At 49.3% G+C, this 21,413-nt stretch overlaps 2 protein-coding genes across 3 annotated transcripts in view; one reads left to right on the top strand and one right to left on the bottom strand.

Moving 5' to 3' along the window:
- The first annotated feature begins 3,662 nt into the window (after positions 1-3,662).
- PDHA1 (pyruvate dehydrogenase E1 subunit alpha 1) lies at positions 3,663-19,821 on the top strand. Its single transcript, XM_002719941.5, has 11 exons — positions 3,663-3,855; positions 11,219-11,278; positions 11,831-12,004; positions 12,540-12,666; positions 13,614-13,705; positions 14,379-14,471; positions 14,988-15,143; positions 15,312-15,383; positions 16,464-16,531; positions 17,287-17,395; positions 17,677-19,821. Exons 1-11 carry the CDS (start codon positions 3,799-3,801, stop codon positions 17,839-17,841), a joined length of 1,173 nt encoding a protein of 390 aa, XP_002719987.1. The 5' UTR covers positions 3,663-3,798; the 3' UTR covers positions 17,842-19,821.
- Positions 18,464-21,413, bottom strand: part of MAP3K15 (mitogen-activated protein kinase kinase kinase 15) — a 119,333-nt gene continuing 116,383 nt past the window's right edge. Inside the window, exons 26-29 of one of the 2 annotated variants that reach the window (XM_051826988.2) lie at positions 20,344-20,456; positions 19,636-19,730; positions 19,482-19,558; positions 18,464-18,610 (exon numbers count right to left, since the gene is read on the bottom strand). In XM_051826988.2, the coding sequence (XP_051682948.1) occupies positions 18,529-18,610; positions 19,482-19,558; positions 19,636-19,730; positions 20,344-20,456 (367 nt within the window). In that variant the 3' untranslated portion in view covers positions 18,464-18,528. Of the gene's footprint in view, positions 18,611-19,327; positions 20,457-21,413 lie in introns of those variants that run through there. The other variant, XM_070066401.1, reaches the window with a different exon arrangement.

Here is a 21,413-nt window from a genome sequence, read left to right on the forward strand (position 1 = left end):
CTCCCCACCCAGGCGAGGTATACTCTCTTTCTCACTGAGCATAATGGAATAGTCCTGGATGTCCTCACTCAGTCTTTGGGACCATCCCCCCAAACCATTGCATATTTAAGCAAGGAATTGGACACAATGGCCAGAGGATGGCCAGCTTGCCTACAGTAGTGGCAGCTTTGGGGATTCTGGTGCCCGGGGCCATTTAAATAACACAAAGAATGCCTTTAATGATCAAATCCCTATTGGTAAACTCACAAGTATATCGTGAGTTTCAGATGTCTGCATTACTAAATATCAGGCTGTTTTACTCAAAGGGCCTGATATCATCAAAAGACTTGTCAGGGGCTAAACCCAGCCACTTGCCTGCCCGAGAAAACAAATAAAAATACACACGATTGTACAGAATTTCTGCTCCAAGGATGTCAGTTGAGAGAGGGCCCCTTCATTCCTGTCGTAACTTCTCCACTCCTCCTGTATGCTTCTTGCCCCTGCTTGTTTAATTGACTGGTACAACTTGTCTCCAACAGGACAGGTGCTCTTAAGAGGCAGCTGGTCGTTCAGCTGGAAACACAGATGTCCTGAGGACTTCTACCGAGGCCCACTTGGTCAGCAGACCCAAGGGGACCAGCCAACTTCCCTCTTTCACCCCTGGACAGCACGAAGCGGCTAGAGCAGCCATCGACCCTTATAAGCAGTGGCAGCTGGGTGGTCCTCTCAGAGCGGGCAGATGTATGGAAAGAGGGCAGCTGAGGCAGGGTTAGAAGAAAAAGAGCAGACCTTGGGCAAATTGTGGGAAATTCCATCCCTCCAGGGAATCGGATTAGAGACCCCCTGCTGTGCTCTTGGACAAAGGCAGGGGAGCCCATCCAAACAGGACTCCTATTGCATGCACTAGGTGAAGGGCCCCTATGTCAGATAAGGAGAGAGGGAGAAGGAAATAACATAAAAGAGACCATCCCCCAGCTCTGGGGGCCCTCATCCAAGTGGGGTGCTTTTGTTGCTTATCACTGATACACTCGCTTCCACTTTTGCTCTCTCTTTCAGACTTTTTATTTCTGTACTGAGTAACCAGTCCAAGACAGGTGAAGCCGTTCCCCAACCAGGACACGGACAAGACATGGTAACAGGGGCCCTTCTAACGTCACTCCTGTTATTCCCTTATCTTGTTTAATTTTTGTCATACCATTTATTGCCTGCATTATATGCCCCTGTAATATATACTTATGTGCACTTATTAACCCCCTACTAGACTGTAAGCTCTGTGGGACTGGGGACTCTATTCCTTGCTCTTTCCCCCCTCCCTGTGCCTACTCCAATGCCTGACTCAGAATTGGTGTCTAACAAATAGGTGTTGAAGGAATGCAAGAATGAATGCATGTGTATGCATAGAGCCGACAGGGCTCCTGGACGCACACAACCAATGTCAGCTCTATGCAGATGACTCCCAAATTTATATTTCTAGCTTGTGTCCTAGACTTACAACTGCCACTTGCTGGGGGACAACTTCGGGGAGCTGTCCCACCACTGCCTGCAGGCCAGCAGGTCCACAAACGGTCAGGCCGGCTTCTCTAAACTGGCCATCTGGCCTCGCACTCTTCTCATTCTCCTTTCTCCAGCTTCCACATTCTGGCAGCAGCAGCATCTGCGGAGGCCACGCTGGGCAGCCTGCTTCACTGCCATCCCGTCCCTCTCAGCCTTTAGGGAGCGCTCATCGCGTGGCAACCTGGTCATGGAAGTACAAGTGTGAAGACGTACCAAGTCCTCTACACTGTTGCTGTCCACCCAATTTTCTGGTCTCCCTCCTGCACATTAGAGGAAGTGATATGTGTTACTTCTGGCAGAAGCTTTTTTTTTAAAAACAAACAAACAAACAAACAAATATGTCTTACGGGTTAGATCATTCTTTTTTTTTTTTTTTAAGAAAGATTTGAAAGGTGTGAGTGACAGAGGAGGAGGGGAGGCCTTCTATCTGCTGGTTAGTAAATGGCTGCAACAGCCAGGGCTGGGCCAGGCTGAAGGCAGGAGCCCAACACATCATCCTGGTACTCGGGCCATCCTCTGCTCCTCTGCTGCTTTCCTAGGTGCATTACCAGGGAGTTGGATTGGAAGCAGAGCAGTTGGGACTTCAGCTGGTGGTTATATGGGATGCTGGCATCGCAGGCATTGGCTTAGCCCACTCCACCACTACGCTGATCTCAGGCAGAAGCTCTGAGAGCCATTCGAAGTGACAGCTTTTCCCTTCACCGTGAGACAAGCTAAGTTCCAGACAGAGGTTGCTCCATCACTCAAGGTTCCAGAGAAATGACATGGAGTGCAGTCCCAGCCAAGCTGTGGAAGTTGTGGTATGAACAAGCTAAGTCACTTCATGTTTTTTTTTTTTTTTTTTTTTTTTTGACATGCAGAGTGGACAGTGAGAGAGAGAGACAGAGAGAAAGGTCTTCCTTTTACTGTTGGTTCACCCTCCAATGGCCGCCGCGGCCGGTGCACTGCGCTGATCCGAAGGCAGGAGCCAGGTGCTTCTCCTGGTCTCCCATGAGGTGCAGGGCCCAAGCACTTGGGCCATCCTCCACTGCACTCCCTGGCCACAGCAGAGAGCTGGCCTGGAAGAGGGGCAACCGGGACAGAATCCGGCGCTCCGACCGGGACTAGAACCGGGTGTGCCGGCACCGCAAGGCGGAGGATTAGCCTAGTGAGGCGCAGCGCTGGCCAGTCACTTGATGTTCTTAAAGAGACTAAAATTTGGGGTTGAGTGTTACAGCAACATAACCTAGCTCACTCTAAATCAGTCCAGTTTCTTCCTAACTCCTTGAGTCATTCCTCGCAAGTCACAGTCTAAGCCCCTCATCATTGTGACCGCCATCCTCTGGATGCCACTCATTTTTGTCATTATCCTTCTTTAAATGGAGCCAATTCAGAACCCAGAACCTTAGGTGCAATTCCAGCAGGGCCCAGCAGGATGGGTTTCTGAGCCCTGACTCCTCTCTACAGAGCCCAGTTGCTTTGGAGTCTGTTTCTCTGTGTCCTTTTATCTTTGGCTGTGTCCTGCTGTTAACTCTCTTTGAGCTTCTGAATCAGTAAGTAGAGCCAAAAGGTTTTTCCCACTGACTCCTCAGTATTTAGTTGGGGAATCAGCAGCATTTTACAACTGTTATGTGATCCTTTACCTATTTGTTTTTCTTTGAAAAGCAGAGCGCACCCTGCTAGGCAGCAGGTGACGGCTCCGCTCTAGTAGTTGGATCCCTGCCAACCACGTGGGAGACCAGATTGTATTACGTGATCTTTTAAAGCCAAGTTAGTGGCAGAATCACTTACAAAGACTGTACCGTCTATCTTTCGGCCCCGGCTAGGCTGCTAATCTTCATCATCTCGTGTGCAGAGCCAAGGCTGCAGTTACAGCACCAGCAGGACCAGCCACACGTCAGGACCAGCCTGAAGGCTACCACCGTCGTCTGCGCAGAATCCAACCAGAAGGCTGGAGGCGGGGACCCACTCTCCCACGCAGGCGCCTTCAGATAGTCGACCCCTCCCTCTCCCGCCGCATGGTGACGCGAGGAAGCCGCAACTCCGCCCCCCATGGCGCCGACACACAATGGGTGGTCGCAGGCCTTTCAAGTGGGCGGAACACAGCCTGGGAGCCGTCCTGGTTGGCCCGCGGCCCGGCGCGGCGCATGACGTCATTCCGACGCCACGTCGCGTTGCGTTTAAGGCGTGGCTTCTGCTGGGGCGCCTGAAGGAGACTTGGGGTCGGCTTAGCAGTTCCCCTTGGGCAGTTTGGGAGTCGCCGTTGTTGCAGCTTCTTTGCGCTCCATGAGGAAGATGCTGGCCGCTGTCTCCCGCGTGTTGTCTGGCGCTGCCCAGAAGCCGGTGAGGCGGCCCGAGCCAGCGGCCTGGACGGATCGGGATGGAGCGCGAACGGGACCGAGGCGGTGCCGGAGGAGGCCGAAGGGCGGGCCGGGCCTCGGGGCTCGCAGTTAGACGCGCTGCTTGGATTGGGCGCTGAGTAAAAGATGCGGCGGGGAGCCGGGGGAGCTGCGGGCTTTTGCTTTTGCCTCCACGCCGTGCATTCTGCGTCTAGTCTCGGGGGGGAACGGCGCTGGGCGGCCGACTGGGGAGGGGGGGCAACCCCTGCCGGGTCCGCGTGGAGATCGGTCACGACTCTCCGGCTCTCCCCGAGCCCAGCTCCGCGCGGAGCGATTAGGTGTGCTCGAAAAGTGCCCGTTGGTTGCAGGGTATGGAGGGGGTGCCTTAAGCTTGTAAGAGTCTTCACTTGACCCCACTCATTTCAGTTCTCCCTAACTTAATGTTTGTCTTGGCTGAGAGGTCCTTTAGTGGGTGTTAGTAAAGAGCGTGGAATCCGGAAACGAACTGGCTGGAATTCAAACAGCAGTCCTGTGAGCTTGGGCAAGTTTTGAACGCCCCCCCCCCACCTTCCACCCCGCCCAGTGTCCTTATCTCTAAAATGTATATGAGGGTACCTACCTCGTGGGGTTGTCTGAGGATTCTACGAGTGACGCGTGCGTAAACGTTTCCGACTAGCACCTGGCACATAGTGGGTACTCTGTGTTGACCGCCCAGTTTGGTGTACGTTTGTGGGTGTCTGAGGGTTTAGACGTGGTCACGCTCCCCAGGAACCCACTTCCTCTCCGGCTTAACTTTTCTTGGCAGTGGAAAGCGGTCCAGCGGAACCCACAGGAAACTGCTCTCCCCCCTTAAGTGCGGGGGGGGGGGGACGTACACACATCCCCTTAGGGTAAAGGTGGCTAAAGGAAATCGCACTTAAGCTATTTGCAGCCCCAGTTTTCAGATGCGCCTTTCACCTGAGCTGCTAGCATTTTGACCTCTGGGCACAGTGAGATGGGGTTACTTGGTATAACTGCAGAGCCAAGCTTTGACTTGTAATTCCGGTTCTAGTAATTCTCCCAGGACTCGATGCAGCTGTGCCTAGTCTGGGCAGAGGTTGTCAAAAGGTAGCGGCTGAACCCCTCTAGGAATCCCATTTACTAAGATTTACAGGAGAATTTGATTGATCAGAACTGTATTGACCTTGGAATTGTACTGGGATTGACCTGATGGCGAAGCACAAGGGGCATTCCTTTTTTCTGCCCACACGCAGGCTCCAGCCACCATTTCTTGAGCTCGCAGTATGTGCTAGGCACTAGTAGATACCTCCCAGCTTTATCTCGTTGAATCCCCTAGCATTGGTTTTTAGTGGAAAAACAGCAGTAGAAACGTGTTTGCAGCATTGTGCAGTGCTTTAGTTATCTGCAGAAGTTAAGTGGCCTTTCCTTTCTGCTGTGAGATTGGATAGACTAGAAGTGCAAAAGCAGTAGAAACTTTGTTATTGAAGCTTCGCACTTAGTGGAAAGAAACAGTTTCCCAGGAACTTCAAAGTTAAACTTGGGAGGTGTCAAGAATTTGAATTGCGATTGGAAACTAATAGATAAAAAGTTTCCACTGTCAAACCTTGCTAGCAGAGTTTCTGCCTTTTCTCTAAGTCATCCCTTTTGGTGATACCGGTTTGTAGATGTACCAGTACTTAGGGGCTCAGAAACACCCTTAAATCGTTATTATTAGGCACTCAGGTTTATTCTTTTCCCCTACCTTCCAGTAGGAAAAAAAATTGAGTTCCAGCAGTCAGGTCACCCTAAAGTACCCAGGCAGCTTCCCACTTGGTGCAAACTCTACAGATAGTTTTCTGTGTGACTATACGTGTCACGTGCTAGTCAACTAGGAGGCATTTCTGAAACTTCTGAAGATGGTAAGGACCAGATGTTTCACCTTTATCTTTTTAAAGGATGGAGTAATAAACCAATGTGTCAGGGTTTACACATTTTATTTGAAAGGCAGAGATGGACTGAGAGAGATCTTCTGTTTGCTCATTCAATATCTGCAATGGCTGGAGCTGAGCCAGCGGGAGCGGGAGCCAGAATCTTAGTGTAGGTCTCCCATGTGGTTGGCAGGAACCCAACTATTTGAGCCATGACTGCTGCTTCCCAGAGTACATGTAGCAGGAAGCTGGACTTGGGAGTGGAGCTGGGTCTTGAACCCGGGTACAGTGGGATTCAGGTGTCCCAACCAGCATCCTAACTGCTATGCTAAATGGCCAACCCCTGAGAATAACTATATTTTGTGATTTTTTTCATACTTATGGATGTCTTTTTATTTAAATATAAAAAACAAAATAATCAAGGTTTTTACTTTCATATATATGTAAAAATATTTTTTGCAAATAAGCCTTTCAAAAATCCTGATAATAATCAACTGCGACTAACCTAAATTAGGCAAATTGGGTACTAGAGTTGCACCATCTGTGTGATACTCAGAGAGGGAGGGGATGGAGAAAGGTCAAGTGGTTCGTTTGATTGATGGTTGTGACACTTTATCCACATTGTGCCCTATCTTGCCTTCCAGAACTCTGTTTTTTCCCCTTTTCATTTTTTTTTTCTTTTCTCCTCTTAAAACCAGGGATGTATGGTGATTTATCTCAGGCTTGTCGATTATCATTGTATCATGACATGTTTGGCAGGAAACTTTGAATGAATTACAAGCTTGTGATTTATTTTTGAATTAAATTGATAGTTTTAAAAATTCTTATAGAAGACTGAATTGCATTTAAAATCATAATCTTTGTCTTAGTGTTTTTATTTGTTGCGACTTCTTTTTTTTAAAGAGGTTTATTTGAAAGGCAGAGAGAGAGAGAGAGAAAGAGAAAGAACTGCTAGTCATTGAGTCTCTCCTCAAATGGCCACAACAGCCAGGGCTGGGCTGAGCTGAAACCAGAGCTGGGAACTCCATCCAGGTCTCCCATGTGGGTAGCAGGTTTCCTGAGCACTTGGGCCATCTTCCGTTGCCTTCCCAGGTTTATTAGCAGGGTGCTGGATCAGCCAGGACTCAAACTGGCATTCTGAAACAAGTGTCAGCCTGACACTGCCACAGCACTGGCCTCAATGACGTGAGATACTTTTTTTTTTTTTTTTTAAGATTTATTTATTAATTTGAAAGAGTTGAGGAGAGAGAATCTTCTATCTGCTGGTTCACTCCCCAGATGGCTTCAACGGCTGGGGCTGGACCAGGCTGAAGCCAGGAGCCAGGACCTTCTTCCAGGTCTCCCACTTGGGTTGTGGGGCCCAGGCACTTAGGCCATCTTCCACTGCTTTCCCCAGGTCATTAGCAGGGAGCTGGATCAAAAGTGAAGCAGCCGGCACATGAACTGGTGCCCATATGGGATGCCAGCATCATAGTGGCGGCTTAGCCCACTACACAACAAGACTGGCACCCTTGGAGATCTTTACTCCTAGTATTCTTTTGGCTTTTTAAATAATAGGTAAGATTTCTATTTGCCATTGGTGGAATCTGGAATTTTTGAAATGTTTTTCCCCTTGTTTTTCACTTGAATGCTTCTAATGTATTTAGGAACTCAAGTTTTTATTTGGGGGCCGGCACTGTGGCGTAGTGGGTAAAACCACCGCCTGCAGTGCCGGCATCCCATATGGGCGCTGCTTCAAGTCCCAGCTGCTCCACTTCCAATCCAGCTCTCTGCTGTGGCCTGGGAAAGCAGTGGAAGATGGCCCGAGTCCTTGGGCCCCTGCACCCGTGAGGGAGACCCAGAAGCTGCTCCTGGCTTCAGATGGACTCAGCTCTGGCCATTGTGGCCATTTGAGGAGTGAACCAACTGATGTACGATCTCTCGCTCTCTTTCTCTGCCTCTATGTAACTGCTTTTCAAATAAATAAATTTTTAAAAAGTTTTTATATGCCGAAATATGAATGGCTCATGGTCTCAAAGTTTGACAGCTCTCCAGAGAAAATCAATGGTAACCTTTTCAGCAATCTCAGTTAAAAGTTACAGTACTTGTGCTTCTGATAGGACTTTTAGCTTTCTTAACTTTGCTCCTTCTTCCCGCTGTATCAGTGGTTCTTAGTTTTTTGAGGTTCATAATAATGCAACAAGCAGAGAAAGGAAGTAGCTGTCAATCAGAACCTTGGCCCTTCCTGCACTCCGGTATAAGCACTTCATTCTTCATTCTTCATTGTTTTTACTTTAGAATTGAGAAGTTGTTTAGCTTTTTCTTTGTTATTATTTCCTGCCTGGTTTGGTCCCTACATTTAAATGCTTCCAAAGACTGCAGTTTCTGCAGTTGTATCTAGAAACTTATTTCACAGTATTTCTGGTCCCTCAAATAATTTGTTAGCCGCCAAAAATAACATCATTTCATGATTGCCAAACATAACCTTTTGTTTGCTACCTCACCCCGTCACCTTTACTTATTCTGAGACACATTAATGGACTTCCTCTAACTTAATTGAAGCATTGATTCCTGGTACTTTTCCCCTTTGGCTGTGTCATTGCCTGTTGGTTCTATCAGATAATGGTACAGTAGTCCTCTCTTATTTATGATTTCTCTTTCCTTGGTTTGAATTGCCAATGGTTCAAAAGTGATGGAAAATTCCAGAAATAATAAATTGTATGCCATTCTGAGTCGCATGGCGAAATTTTGTGCTGTCCAGATTGAGGTATGAGTGGCATATCCACACTCTATGTGTGACCTGCCTGTTAGTCATTTACTTGCTGTCTCAATCATCAGATGGAGGGTCTCAACATTCCAGGGCTTGGACCAGTATATAGGGTTGGGTTCTATTCTGTGGTTTCAGTTGTCCACTGAGGGTAAGGGGACATGACTTTATGCGTGTGTTGATGGGTGAAGAAATGAGTAGGTGTTGGCTTTCTGCCTATTGGCTTGGACACTTAACAAGTCAATGTTAATTAACTCTTCTCACCAAAATAAAGTCTAGTGCTAAAAGCAGGCTGGTAAGGCAATACACTGGTTCACATAGAACCTGTTTTTATGGGATCTGATGAATGCACGTCAAGTATCTATGAAGAGAAATCACGCTGGTTTACATAGTAGTTTGTGAACACGTAGCAGAAAGTGGATGGAATGCTACTACAGTAATGCTAATGGGTTAAGTTTTTGTGGTCTAACCTGAGCCTTAGCCACTATCACATAGAATGCTTTTGCTGTGCGTGGGTGTATTCAGTTGTAAGAGTGAAAGGGAGGGGCCTGCACTGTGGTGCAGCGGGTAAACCCACCACCTGCAGCGCCAGCATCCCATATGGGCACCAGATGGAGTCTCAGCTGCTCCACTTCCGATCCAGCTCTCTGCTATGGCCTGAGAAAGCCATAGAAGATGGCCCAAGTCCTTGGGCCCCTGCACCCAAGTGGGAGACCTGGAGGAAGCTCCTGGCTTAAGATCAGCCCAGCTCTGGCTGTTGCAGCCATCTGGGGAGTGAACCAGCAGGCCTGCCGCTCTCCCTCTTTGTCTTTCCCTCTCTCTCTCTGTAACTCTGCCCTCAAATACATACATTAAAAAAATGTGTCGTAAAAATTAAAAGAAAAATAAGGAAGGAAGAGGGAGAGTGGGACTGAAGATAGGGTGGGAAGTATCAATATGCTCTTAAAACTATATATATGTGTGTATGTGTGTGTATGTGTGTATGTATGAGGGCCCCGCGCTGTGGCGTAGCAGGTAAAGCCTCCACCTGCAGAGTGCCAGCATCCATATGGGCACCGGTTTGAGTCCTGTCTACTCTATTTCCCATCCAGCTCTCTGCTCTGACCTGGGAAAGCAGTGGAAGATGGCCCAGGTCCTTGGGTGCCTGTACCCATGTGGGAGACCCGGAAGAAGCTCCTGGCTTTGGATAGGCACAGCTCCGGCCATCTGGGGAGTGAACCAGCAGGCCTGTCCCCCACCCCCCACCTCTCTATAACTCTGCCTTTCAAATAAATCTTAAAACAAAAAAAGTAAAAGGGAATCATTTCCCTGAGCTTTTATCAATTAGTTTAAAACATTTTTGCTTACAGATCTATGTCATAGAAAAGTAAACTTTGCTCAGAGTGGGAATAAGACAGAGTGAACCCCTACCCACTGGTTCTCTCGACACATGCCTACGGCAGCTGGAACTAGGCCAGGCCAGGCCAGGAGTCGGGAACTCAGTTGAGGTCTCTGGTATGGGTGGGAAGAATCCCAGCCACAGGAGCTGTCACCCGCTGCTTGCTCCCAGGGGTATGTTAGGAAGCTGGAATCGAAAGCAGACCTGGGAATGGAACCCTGGCACCTGGATGTGTGATGCAGGCTCCCAAGCAGCAGCTTAACCCACTAGGCTCTGCAATAGGGATTAAATCATAGTTTAAGTTGAAGTATGATAGAGTAAACTCTTAGCTTGTTCAAATGAACAGTATCCAGTTATGATTTAAGAATAGCATAAATCAGCCGGCGCCGCGGCTCAATAGGCTAATCCTCCGCCTAGCGGCACTGGCACCCCGGGTTCTAGTCCCAGGCGGGTTCTAGTCCCAGTCGGGGCGCCGGATTCTGTCCCGGTTGCCCCTCTTCCAGGCCAGCTCTCTGCTGTGGCCAGGGAGTGCAGTGGAGGATGGCCCAGGTGCTTGGGCCCTGCACCCCCAGGATAAGTACCTGGCTCCTGCCATTGGATCAGCACGGTGCGCCGGCCACAGCACGCTGGCCGTGGCGGCCATTGGAGGGTGAATCAACGGCAAAGGAAGACCTTTCTCTCTCACTGTCCACTCTGCCTGTCCCCCCCCCAAAAAAAAAGCATACATCTCAGATTATCTAGGCTCTTCAGTATAGCCATTAATTTCATTATGTTCTCATAATTTCTTTTTAAAACACACATATTTATTTGAATCTTCCATTTGCTGGTTCACTCCCCCAGATGCCCATAACAGCCGGGACTGGACCAGGAACTCCATCCAGTGGTTGGCAGGGGCCAAGTACTTGGGCCATCTTCTGCTTTCCCAGGCACATTACGGGGAAGCTGGATTGGAAACAGAGTAGCTGGGACTCACACCACATTCCTATGTGGGATGCCAGTGTTGCAAGCAGACACTTAATCTCATGTGCCACAACACCAGCCTGTCTCATGAATTCTTGGAAAACAAAGTGGTAAAGTGAACAGGTTTGGTTTTTGCCACCTTTCTTTCTGCCTTCAGATAGCGGTGGGATTGTGCTTTATTGGCCAGAGTGTGGCTTCATTTTGGAAGGTGAGGAAGATGACCAACATCGTGAACAGAATGGAAGAGAGAGAAGCCCATGAATATGCTGGGGTTTATTAAAGTTCCATGAGTACATCATCACTGAGTAGTAATTCTGACTATCCAAGATGGCTGACAAAACATAATGATGTGTTTGTGTGTTTTCTTTCTTTCAAGGCAAGCAGAGTGCTGGTGGCATCCCGTAATTTTGCAAATGATGCTACCTTCGAAATTAAGGTGAGAGGTGCTTTTACGTTGTGTTCAGAATTTTTCAAAAGGTACACACTGATGTCCAGTTTTTATAACTTTTATATTTAGAATAGACCTTTTGATACTCTTCATTTTCTACCAGATGTTTCATAAGTTAGAGTTGTTTACCAAAAGTTAAGAGTTTGTTATTCTTGGCATGTTGCTGATATGGGTGAGGCCGGGGGGGGGGGGGTTAAAAGGAAGAAAAACTTACTCCAAAGTTTAGAGTGAAACACTTGAACATGAACATTCCTAAATGTTCCTTTGAAAGCTTCACCCCATAGCTCAGTTGACTTCTAGGGGTTTTCAGTGAAAGTCTACTAAGAACAACTTCCCTCCCCCTGAAGCCCTATCCATCCCCTTGCACAGAGAGGCGTACAGAGCGAAGGAATCAGGAGCAGTAAGGAAGCATTTCTGATGCGCTCCTTGGCGGTCTCCCGCGTTTGATAGCACTAGCGATGGAGTGAGGTCTCAGAATGAGTCAGCAGCGTTAGCTACGTGGTAACCCGAGGATGACTGCCTGCCTTAACTCTGTTTCAGAAATGTGACCTTCACCGGCTGGAAGAGGGCCCTCCTGTCACGACAGTGCTCACCAGGGAGGATGGGCTCAAGTATTACAGGATGATGCAGACTGTGCGCCGAATGGAGTTAAAGGCAGATCAGCTGTATAAGCAGAAGATTATTCGTGGTTTCTGTCACTTGTGTGATGGTCAGGTGAGTGTAGGTTTGTACTAAAACTGTCTCATTTAGGTAGGTAAGTATGATTCTCGTTTGTTGATGTTACCTTGTCGTATGTGTTAAGTACCTGAGGTTCATATTTTTAGAATAAAATTAGAATGCCAACACCTTTTATTCATTTATAACATTGCTAATTTCCTGTACCTGTTCTTAGAATTTTACTGTTTTAAAATTTTCGGACATTTCAATTCCTGTATTGTACTCACTTTTGAAAGGGTTATTTGGTTTTGTTTTGGTAGGTTTAGGCCAAGGGTTACAAAATCAGGTGCATGTCGACATCACTTCCAGGTTGTTGTTTTTTTTTTAAATCGCTGTGCAGGCTAAAGGAAATTGCACGTCTGGCTGCCAGTTTACAGCTGCTTGTTGAGCCTTCCATGCCACTGTGGTGTTGGATGAAAAATAGCCACTTTGTGGTATCAATGCCAAGTTCTAGCATACATGTTTCATATCAGTCTGGGAAACCTCTTTATCCAGAATCAGAGCCTCACGTTCTTTTCCTCCTTTAACGCAGGAAGCTTGCTGTGTGGGCCTGGAGGCCGGCATAAATCCCACGGACCACCTCATCACAGCCTATCGGGCTCACGGCTTTACCTTCACTCGGGGCCTTTCTGTCCGCGAGATTCTCGCAGAGCTCACAGGTTTGCTCTCGATTCACAGAAAGGGGACGGGAGCGGGTTCAGTGTTCAAACGTCTGCCCTTAAGATGCTAGCTGTTAGGAGCGAGTTTAGAAACACTCCTTTCTCAGGTGCTACTCTGGTACCTCTGTTGTGCCTTGGAGTGCACTGACCGTTCTGGGAAGTCCTTCAGCTTCTCGGGGAAAAGTTCCAGAGGTTAGTGCTGTGACGGCAGAACACGTGTAGTCACTCAAGCATGCCAGCAGATATCTAGCAACAATGGGCTTGAACCCAGCGTGATGTGCAGTGTAGTCTCGGCATCTTCCCAACACTCCCTCTTTGTCCCTCACAACTCTTGAATTGTTAAGTTTACCAGTGCAGAAGTCAGTAGATGCTTGTCACCCTGAAAAAAAGTCCAGGACACCAGACTAGCATGGAAAGGTGGTTAAGTGATTAGAGATCAGGAAAGATGGAGAGCTTCCTTCTAATGGATATGGAGAGGGGCCGGCGCTGTGGCGTAGCAGGTAAAGCCGCCACCGCCTGCAGTGCCGGCATCCCGTATGGGCGCTGGTTTGAGTCCCGGCTGCTCCACTTCCGATCCAGCTCTCTGCTGTGGCCCGGGAAAGCAATAGAACATGGCCCAAGTCCTTGGGCCCCTGCACCCATGTAGGAGACATGGAAGAAGCTCCTGGCTTTGGACTGGCGCAGCTCCAGCTGTTGCAGCCAGTTGGGAAGTGAACCAGCGGATGGAAGACCTCTCTCTCTCTACCTCTCCTTCTAACTCTTTCAAATAAACAAATCTTTAAAAAAAAGATTTTAAAAATAAAGGCTATGGAGACAAGGGGGAACACATTTGCCAAGAGAGACAGGTACCCAGATAGCTGAATTGGTGTCTGAGTTCTAACGATTGGGACTCGGAGTGAGAACTTGGGGTGTGGCTTGCTTCATGCAGGTGCGTACTGTGATTGCAGGGCGAAGAGGAGGTTGTGCGAAGGGGAAAGGAGGATCGATGCACATGTATGCCAAGAACTTCTACGGGGGCAATGGCATCGTCGGCGCTCAGGTAGAGGAACAATTCCCTTGAGGCTTTCTGTACTTTGGGGGTTGGTTTGCTTTTAAATATTCGTTGCTTCATACCCTACTGTTGGAGCAATTAATCAGTAGATTTGGAAGGTAGTTTAAATAATTTCCTTTTGGAATTTAGGTTTAATAAGAAAGCAAGAAGCCCCAGCAGTGGATATTTATGTCTCAGTACATCGCTTCATAGCATCAACTTTGCCCTACCTCTCCCTGCTGCTAGGCAGTGCTCACATTTGTGTCAAAGTAGAAGAGGCAGGTGGTCAGGAGCCCAGAGGCCTGGTGGTAACCCAAGGCCAGCACCTGTCTTCGGAGAGTCTAGTTAGTCATCAGTGAATGAGGAAGAACTAGCAACAATAAGATTATATCTAGATTGTTTGCTTTACTTTGAAATACATTGCTATTAGAAAGTGATTTAAAAAAAAAAAAAAACCTAGGTTTGTGGTTTTTTTTGACTCCCTAGGAATTAGTCATATCTTTGGAGACTGTAGTATTTATTCACTCACTTAATGGGCTTGTTGGAAGAATTGGGAGTGAGGAGAGCTGGTAGTGGTGGGGTAATTTCTGTCTCAGAATCTGGGCAGGAGTTAAAATTCCGAGCATTCGCATCTCCCCTCATGGATTTCTGTGGTCCCTTTCTTGGTTGTCCTTGACGTTAGGTGCCCCTGGGAGCCGGGATTGCCCTGGCCTGTAAGTATAACGGAAAAGATGAGGTCTGTTTGACTTTGTATGGTGATGGCGCTGCTAATCAGGTGAGTTACCTACGAAGTGTCAGATATTCATAGTTGAGTTGATATATCAAGTAGTAGTGTGTGCTTATTATTTAAAACAGCAAATTGTTGTTGTTTTAAACATTTCTAATTCATTGCAAACCAATACTGTACTAGTCAGGCTCTTTCTCTGGGAGACCGGGCCTGAGCACACATGTATAGTTTCTGGCTTCTGCCCCCGTCCAAGAATTTGCCATTTCATGGCTCTAGATGCTGTGTCTCAGACACTGGGTCTGACCTGATTGACGATAACTCTGTGCCCTCGGGGCGGGGGGGGAGGGGGCTGCTCATGGTGGCCAGGGTATGATGTCTGCTGCCTCTCTCCCGACACACATGCCCCTGTCCCTCACTGCTCAAAGTTTGCCTGTGGCAGATGAGGCTTTGCATGTTATGAAAGTTTTCTAGAAATGTCAAATCGGCAGCTGTTACAGAATGGATAATGAAGTCTAGAGAAATAAGCAAAATGAAACCGTCTCAACTTGTTGTAAATATTTCCAGGGTCAGATATTCGAAGCTTACAATATGGCAGCTTTGTGGAAATTACCTTGCATTTTCATCTGTGAGAATAACCGCTACGGAATGGGAACATCGGTTGAGAGAGCCGCAGCCAGCACCGATTACTACAAGAGAGGCGACTTTATTCCTGGACTGAGGGTAGGGGCATGTACTGCCAGGGCCATACCCTCTCGGCTAGATGCCTGGGCGTGCGCTTGGCAATCTTAAGAAAATGAAACTCTTCAGTTTTCCTGTGTGTGAACAGGTCGTGTCAAAACAAACTCGTTCTGTCCAGTTGTGTTCATGCTGTGCCCTTTTGCTGAACAGGTAGATGGAATGGATATCCTGTGTGTCCGAGAGGCAACAAGGTTTGCAGCTGCCTACTGTAGATCCGGGAAGGTAAGATTCTCTTCTTAGGGCCCGGGACTAATGCATTCTGATGACATTCTCATTCATGAAAGAAGGCTTCACGTTTGTCCAGTGTTGCTAACTGGGGGTAGCTGCTATTGAGGTGCAGAGAGAAGCAGAGTCCGTTTGGGTGACAGGGCCCCTCTAGGAGTATCCCGGTCTTCCTCAGCATTCGTGATGTGCCTCTTGCCCACCTCCAGGTGAGCAGGCTGGAGAGCTCCACACTGCCCAGCACAGAACTTGGGTGATACACAGGGACGTAATAGCATGGTTCCGTACAAACTGAATGGTACGGTTCAGGTACAGAAGCCTAGTCTTCCGTTTCACCAGTGAGACTGGCCTGCAGAGAGCTTTCGCTGCCAGCGCTGGTCAGTCATCATTCGCCCTACATTGGGGTTCCATGGCACAGAATGCATGCCTGAGGTTCTCTCTCATGCGAATCGAGTAATGTCAGCCACGAGATGAGAAAGGGAACAAGCAGGACGCCAGGTTGGCTGTGACGGGCCGTGTGTCCACAGCAGGAGCCTAAGGCTGAGAAGCAGGCCCTATGTGCTGGGCCTTGCTGCCACCTCCCAATTGCTGTAAAGAATGTGTGGGTTGAAACGCGGTTGGTGGCTTACCGTAGGTGTTGACTTTCCCAACACAACCAAGGCCTGATCGTGGAAGTAGGGAAGGGTCTGGAAACCCCCTGAGCACCAGCCCAACCCCACCATTGTTTCAAAATGGCTACAGGAAGACACTGAGGCGCAGGACTACTGTATTAAGAGCCAGGATTAAACCTAAGCACTTGGACTCAGAGCCCATTCCTCCGCCCCTTGGAGTTTAGAGCTTTTGGGATGTGGACTAGCACAGCATGAGCAGGCCCCCTCCCCACAGCACATCATGGGCCTAGGTAGTCCTGGTGGCAGAGTACTTGACGTTTCTACTGAACGTGAGCATACAGGCACTAGAAATGGGAAGAGGGCAAAAATCAGTCTCCTGGCAACTCGCAACTCAGATGCTGGAAAGACCTCTGCGTGGGACCCGGGACTGTTGGCAAGCTGTTCTAACTGCCTCTGGGTTCTGTTGTAGGGCCCCATCCTGATGGAGCTGCAGACTTACCGTTACCATGGACACAGTATGAGCGATCCCGGAGTCAGGTATGCTCATGGGAATCGGAGTGGGCTTTGCTGCTACTCCATGAAAAAGTGAACTCTATCAGCATTTGCTTTTAAAGCCAACCAACAGTTTGCTTCGTTCATCACGGAGGTCTGTTGGCAGCCAGTACAGTCTGAAAGCAGTGCTGCCTACGAAACTACTCCCAACATCATGTTCTGGATGCTCCTGGGATAGGGTGATGCAAGGCGAGCGAGCACAGGGGTGTTCCTGTGTTGACATAGGTCAAGAACCTAGGTGACACTGGGAAGGTCTGAGTTACACTTGTCACCTGGATTCTGCTACAGTTGAAGAAAGGGCCTTACTTTCGAGTGTGTCAGTGAAGTGGAGGAGGGCTCTACGACCACATCTCCAAGTGCGAAGTATGCTGGCCCTGCGCCTTAGCAGTGGAAAAGCGGGCCTGTGACTGTCAGCACTCACGGCCCCTATCGGCTTGTGTATAGCCTTCCATGCAGCTCAGATGCTAGCATGCTGGAGAAGCCGTGGGAGTTGCAGTGTAGGGTTTCCTGTAAGAGATACAAGCAGCTCTTAAAGAAGGTCAGGCGCTGCGCCTGCATCCTGAAAGTAAAATGCTGCCATCCCCTTGGTGACAGTTCACAGAGGTGTGCAAGTAAGTCCCTCTCCATGAACTGTTGGAAGTCTGCTCGTAGGTCCTGAGGTGCCCTTCGTTCAGAGTTACTCTGTATGTCACTTCTCCGCCAGACCGAGTCTCACCTGCCACTGCGTTTCCTTTCCCCAGTTACCGCACCCGAGAAGAGATTCAAGAAGTGAGAAGTAAGAGTGACCCCATCATGCTTCTCAAGGATAGGATGGTGAACAGCAACCTTGCCAGTGTTGAAGAATTAAAGGTACAGTCACTGCCTTATTTAAAAGGTGGGCTCGCCATTCCTCCCTTTCCCCTCAGACAAACTCCCACCTGACCGTGGCAACTCTAAGTCCAAAGTGTGACGTTATGGGACATAGCTTTTCCTGGGTAGGGAGTGCTCACCGGTCACAAGGTGGCCTCCCTAAGAGCAGAGGGTTTCTATGTTTCCTAAAACTGTAGTATGCGTATAATGGTGACGTCGGGACTCCACTTGGCCCCTAAGCTGCTGTGCAAACCCCTCTTGTACTGCAATCTCACCTTTAGGAAATCGACGTGGAAGTGAGGAAGGAGATTGAGGACGCTGCCCAGTTTGCCACGGCGGACCCGGAGCCACCGCTGGAGGAACTCGGCCACCACATCTACAGCAGCAACCCTCCTTTTGAAGTTCGCGGTGCCAATCAGTGGATCAAGTTTAAGTCAGTCAGTTAACGAGAGACCAAGCAACCGCACAGAACCCCGTTCCCAGTGAGACTAAAGGGCATGTAGGTGAAAGGAAAGGGAGAGTACTTGCATGCAGTTTATACATTGATGTGAAGATAGGGCAGTATAGAGATTAACCTTTCCCTAAATTTTAGCTTTGTACTTGGAACAGCACCTCCTTGTACGCTACCATTTGAAGGGTAAGAGCTCCTTGCCTGCCCTGAGGGGCCGGTGCTGCGTTCCCCACGTGACCCAGCCTCTTCACCATGACTCTCCCTAAGGAGAGTATTACAGCTGGCAGGAAGACAATTCTTTATAATTATTTCAAAAGCCAAGTGATGAATTTTATTAATAGTTATGGACGTATTACCCTCGTTACTACATAAAATCCAGAGCAGCCCTTCTCCCAGCCTCTTGTGTCCTTGGCAACAAGTGCTGTAGTGTGGAGGGAGCCCTCTCCCACCCCTGGAGGCCAGTTTGTATTTCTCTCTCTGAAAGCTGTCAAAACTAAGGTGCATCGTTCTCCTAATCTTAAAAACAGGTTTATGCAACAACATTTGAGGACAGTTTTTACACAGCCAGGGTTAATTGAACAAGAGCATTTATGTGTAAACGGAACAAAATTGTGGGGACATTCACAGTCACTTTAACGACAACGATGCATGGAGGGGATTTGCTCACTCTGTCGCCGTCAGCCTACTTGCTGGCCGCCGAGGACTGCTGGGGCTGTCTTCTGTACTGGGAGACGGCATTCCAGAGCCTGCAGAGCAGCCCGCCCCTAGGAAGGCAATGGGAGAGGCAGGCAGTGAGAGGCGGAAGTGTCTTCAAACAGTTTGTGGAAAAACAATGTGGGTCGGGCTCATGCAGATGCCGGCTTAGAGGCTTGCAGTTCCTGCAGATGCCGGCTTAGAGGCTTGCAGTTCCTGGCTGCCCAGCCCCAGCTGTTGTGGGCATCTGACAAGCCAATTACTGCCTTTCAAGGTTTTAAGTGCTAAAGGAAAAGTTGCAAGAGCTACACCTCATTCATACCATGTATTTTCCATACATGTGGCTTTCAAGTTTTTTGTATTTTTTTTTTTTTAAGATGGCAGAGCACGGCTCACTCTCCAAGTGCCTGCAGTAGCTGGGGCAGGGCTGGTCGGGGCAGGGGCAGGGGCCCAAGCACGTAAGTTGGCATCTGCTGCGTCATCAGGAAGCTGACTTGCACTCCCCTGTGGATGTCCACATCACCAAGAAGTAGCTTAACCTGCTGCGGGCCAGGGCTGGCCCTTATACCATTAATTCCGTTTTCCACAAACTCTTTGACAAATATTCTCTGCATGTTTGCAGGTGGCCCCCGGCGGCAGGAGGAAGTGGTGCAGAGGGAGATAGCATGCTGGCACCTCAGCAAGGGGGTGGGTGGCAGGAGGCTGAACTGTGTACCTTCCTGCTTCAGACTTTGCCCCTCAGGTTCAGCCACAGCTTGACAAGCCTGGCAAAATGCCTGACTCGGGGGGGGGGGGGGGGGGAGGTGGAGAAGCTCGTCTTCGGACCAAGCTACAGCAAAGGGAATTAATGTAGACAGTTATCAGCACGCTTTCTGCTACGCCCAGGTATGTTCACACGGAGAAGGTAACGGGTTCTCGCACAGAGCGCTCTGAGGCTCTTACCGTAGGCGCAGATAGCTGAGATCCTCGTTGGTGACATCCTGCGGCACGGCGGAAAGTGTGTAGCCCTCTTCCACAATCTGAAACAGAGGCGTGGGCGGTAAGGCAGAGGTGCGCGGCGGCCCCGCAGCAGCAGGCGCTTGCGAGCCGAACGTACCTTGGCGATGGCATCTGCATCCTGCAGGTGCAGCCAGCCCAGGAGCTCCTGATCTGCTCTCTGCCCAGGGGAGGGCCCGGGGCGCTCGGTATTACCTGTAAGGATTCGGAATGCGTTGCACATGAATGTCTCGTCACAAAACTCCCAAAGCAGCAAGCCAGATGTAATAAACTCTGCCAGACTGCAGACGTGGTGTCAGAAGATGCTTCGCCGCTCGGGGCCACCGGCCCCATCTCATGCTTACTCCCTGGTTTTAAAATGCCCTTTCTCTGGATTCTTAGGTTTGAGCGTGAAGATTTTCTGTCTCCTATCAGACCTTAGGCATTCCACAGTCCAAGGAAGTAGCTACAACTTAAGTGGCGGGAAAGGCCATATTTGCGGAGGTATAAGTGATTTCAGATAAACAGTCATGTAACCTCCAGAGGTATGAGAACAGATTTCTATCACCCTCTTACCCTCAAATGTTCTCACGTGTCCTGTCCAATCAGTCCCCTCCCCTAGCCGCGCTGATTGGGTTTTTGTCCCTGTAGCTTTTGCCTTTCCCAGATTACTGTAAAACTGGAATCACAGGATCCAGCCTGTTGAATTTGCCTCTGACTGCACATGCAGTGTTGGGTAGTGTTCCGGAATATAATGTAAAGCTCTAGTTTAACAGAAATACGCCATCCCAAACAGCAGCTACATTTATAACTGTGGGAAGTGACTCACCCGTAGACTTGAATTGTAACTGAAGGTGATACAGCTCTTGAGTTTTCTGTTGAAGAGTCTGCCGTAGAAAATTCTGGTACTCTCTCTCTTTCTGAACCAAGTGTTCCAAAAGTCTGGTTTAAGAAAAAAAAAAAAAAAAAAAGCCATGGCCCAGAGAGCCTAACATTTCCCTGAAGTCCAGTTTTGTTGAAAATTAAATTTGAACAACACCCGGGAAGCCATTGTGTTTCCTCAGGGTTCTGTGACCAAGTGCCACGCTGGCCACAAAGCCTCCCTTCGTGTCTCTTCCCAGGGCCCAAAACCTAGCTTTACAGTGGACTTGCATTTCTGTGTCCCTCCCCAGCACACTCTCGGGCTGCAATCCTCACAGGCATGGTGAGCTGGGGGCGGGGAGTGAGATCCGTTGCCTTGGAGAGCTGCTCAGCGAGGAGCTGGCCTGGAGGCAGGGGCCAGACACCCAAAGTGCCAGCACCTCGGCCTCCAGGCTCCAGGAGGGGACACACGTTCCTGCGCCTTGCTCGCCATGCCATCGCCGGCATTTTGTTACTGGCAGCCTGGGTGGATTAAGACAGCTTTGTCTCGGGCTTGTGAGGCAGAAGCTACCTGGACAGTCGCGAGGCGAGGCGAGGCGAGTCTGTGGAGTCCTCCCCCTATGCCACAGCTGCTGAAAGCAGACAGGCTAAGACTCAGAGCTAGACCGAGGGCAGCGCTGCCGCGCAGGGGCCGAGCCCTCTTGCGCAAGACCCCGCGCTGTGCTGAGCACTTGGCCTTAAGTCCTTCAGGCTTCACAGCACTCCAGGAAAGCAGCGCCAGGCACAGGGTAGTTAGACGTGTGCCCAGAGCCACCCTGAGAGCAGGACCGCCTTGTGACACCCACTCTTGCCCATTGTCTCCTGGCGACGAGAGGGGCAGAACTTCCCTCCCTGCCCCCCAAGCCACCTCCAGGCAGGCATGGGGTGGGGCAGGCTGGAGCCCTGGCTAGCCTTCTTGGCTCGTGTGCTACAGACACAGGGTTTGCCTCTAAGTACACGCTCCCGTTCTCTGATGTAGAACCCCAGAAGTAAGCTTGA

This window comes from Oryctolagus cuniculus, chromosome X, assembly GCF_964237555.1.
Source record: "Oryctolagus cuniculus chromosome X, mOryCun1.1, whole genome shotgun sequence".
Classification (NCBI taxonomy): Eukaryota; Metazoa; Chordata; class Mammalia; order Lagomorpha; family Leporidae; genus Oryctolagus; species Oryctolagus cuniculus.

Coding starts and splice junctions, on each gene's coding strand:
- PDHA1 (XM_002719941.5), top strand. CDS start 3,799: ATGAGGAAGATGCTGGCCGCTGTCTCCCGCGTGTTGTCTGGCGCTGCC. Junction 3,856..11,218: donor CTGGCGCTGCCCAGAAGCCG/GTGAGGCGGCCC, acceptor CTTTCTTTCAAG/GCAAGCAGAGTGCTGGTGGC. Junction 16,532..17,286: donor ATGAGCGATCCCGGAGTCAG/GTATGCTCATGG, acceptor TCCTTTCCCCAG/TTACCGCACCCGAGAAGAGA.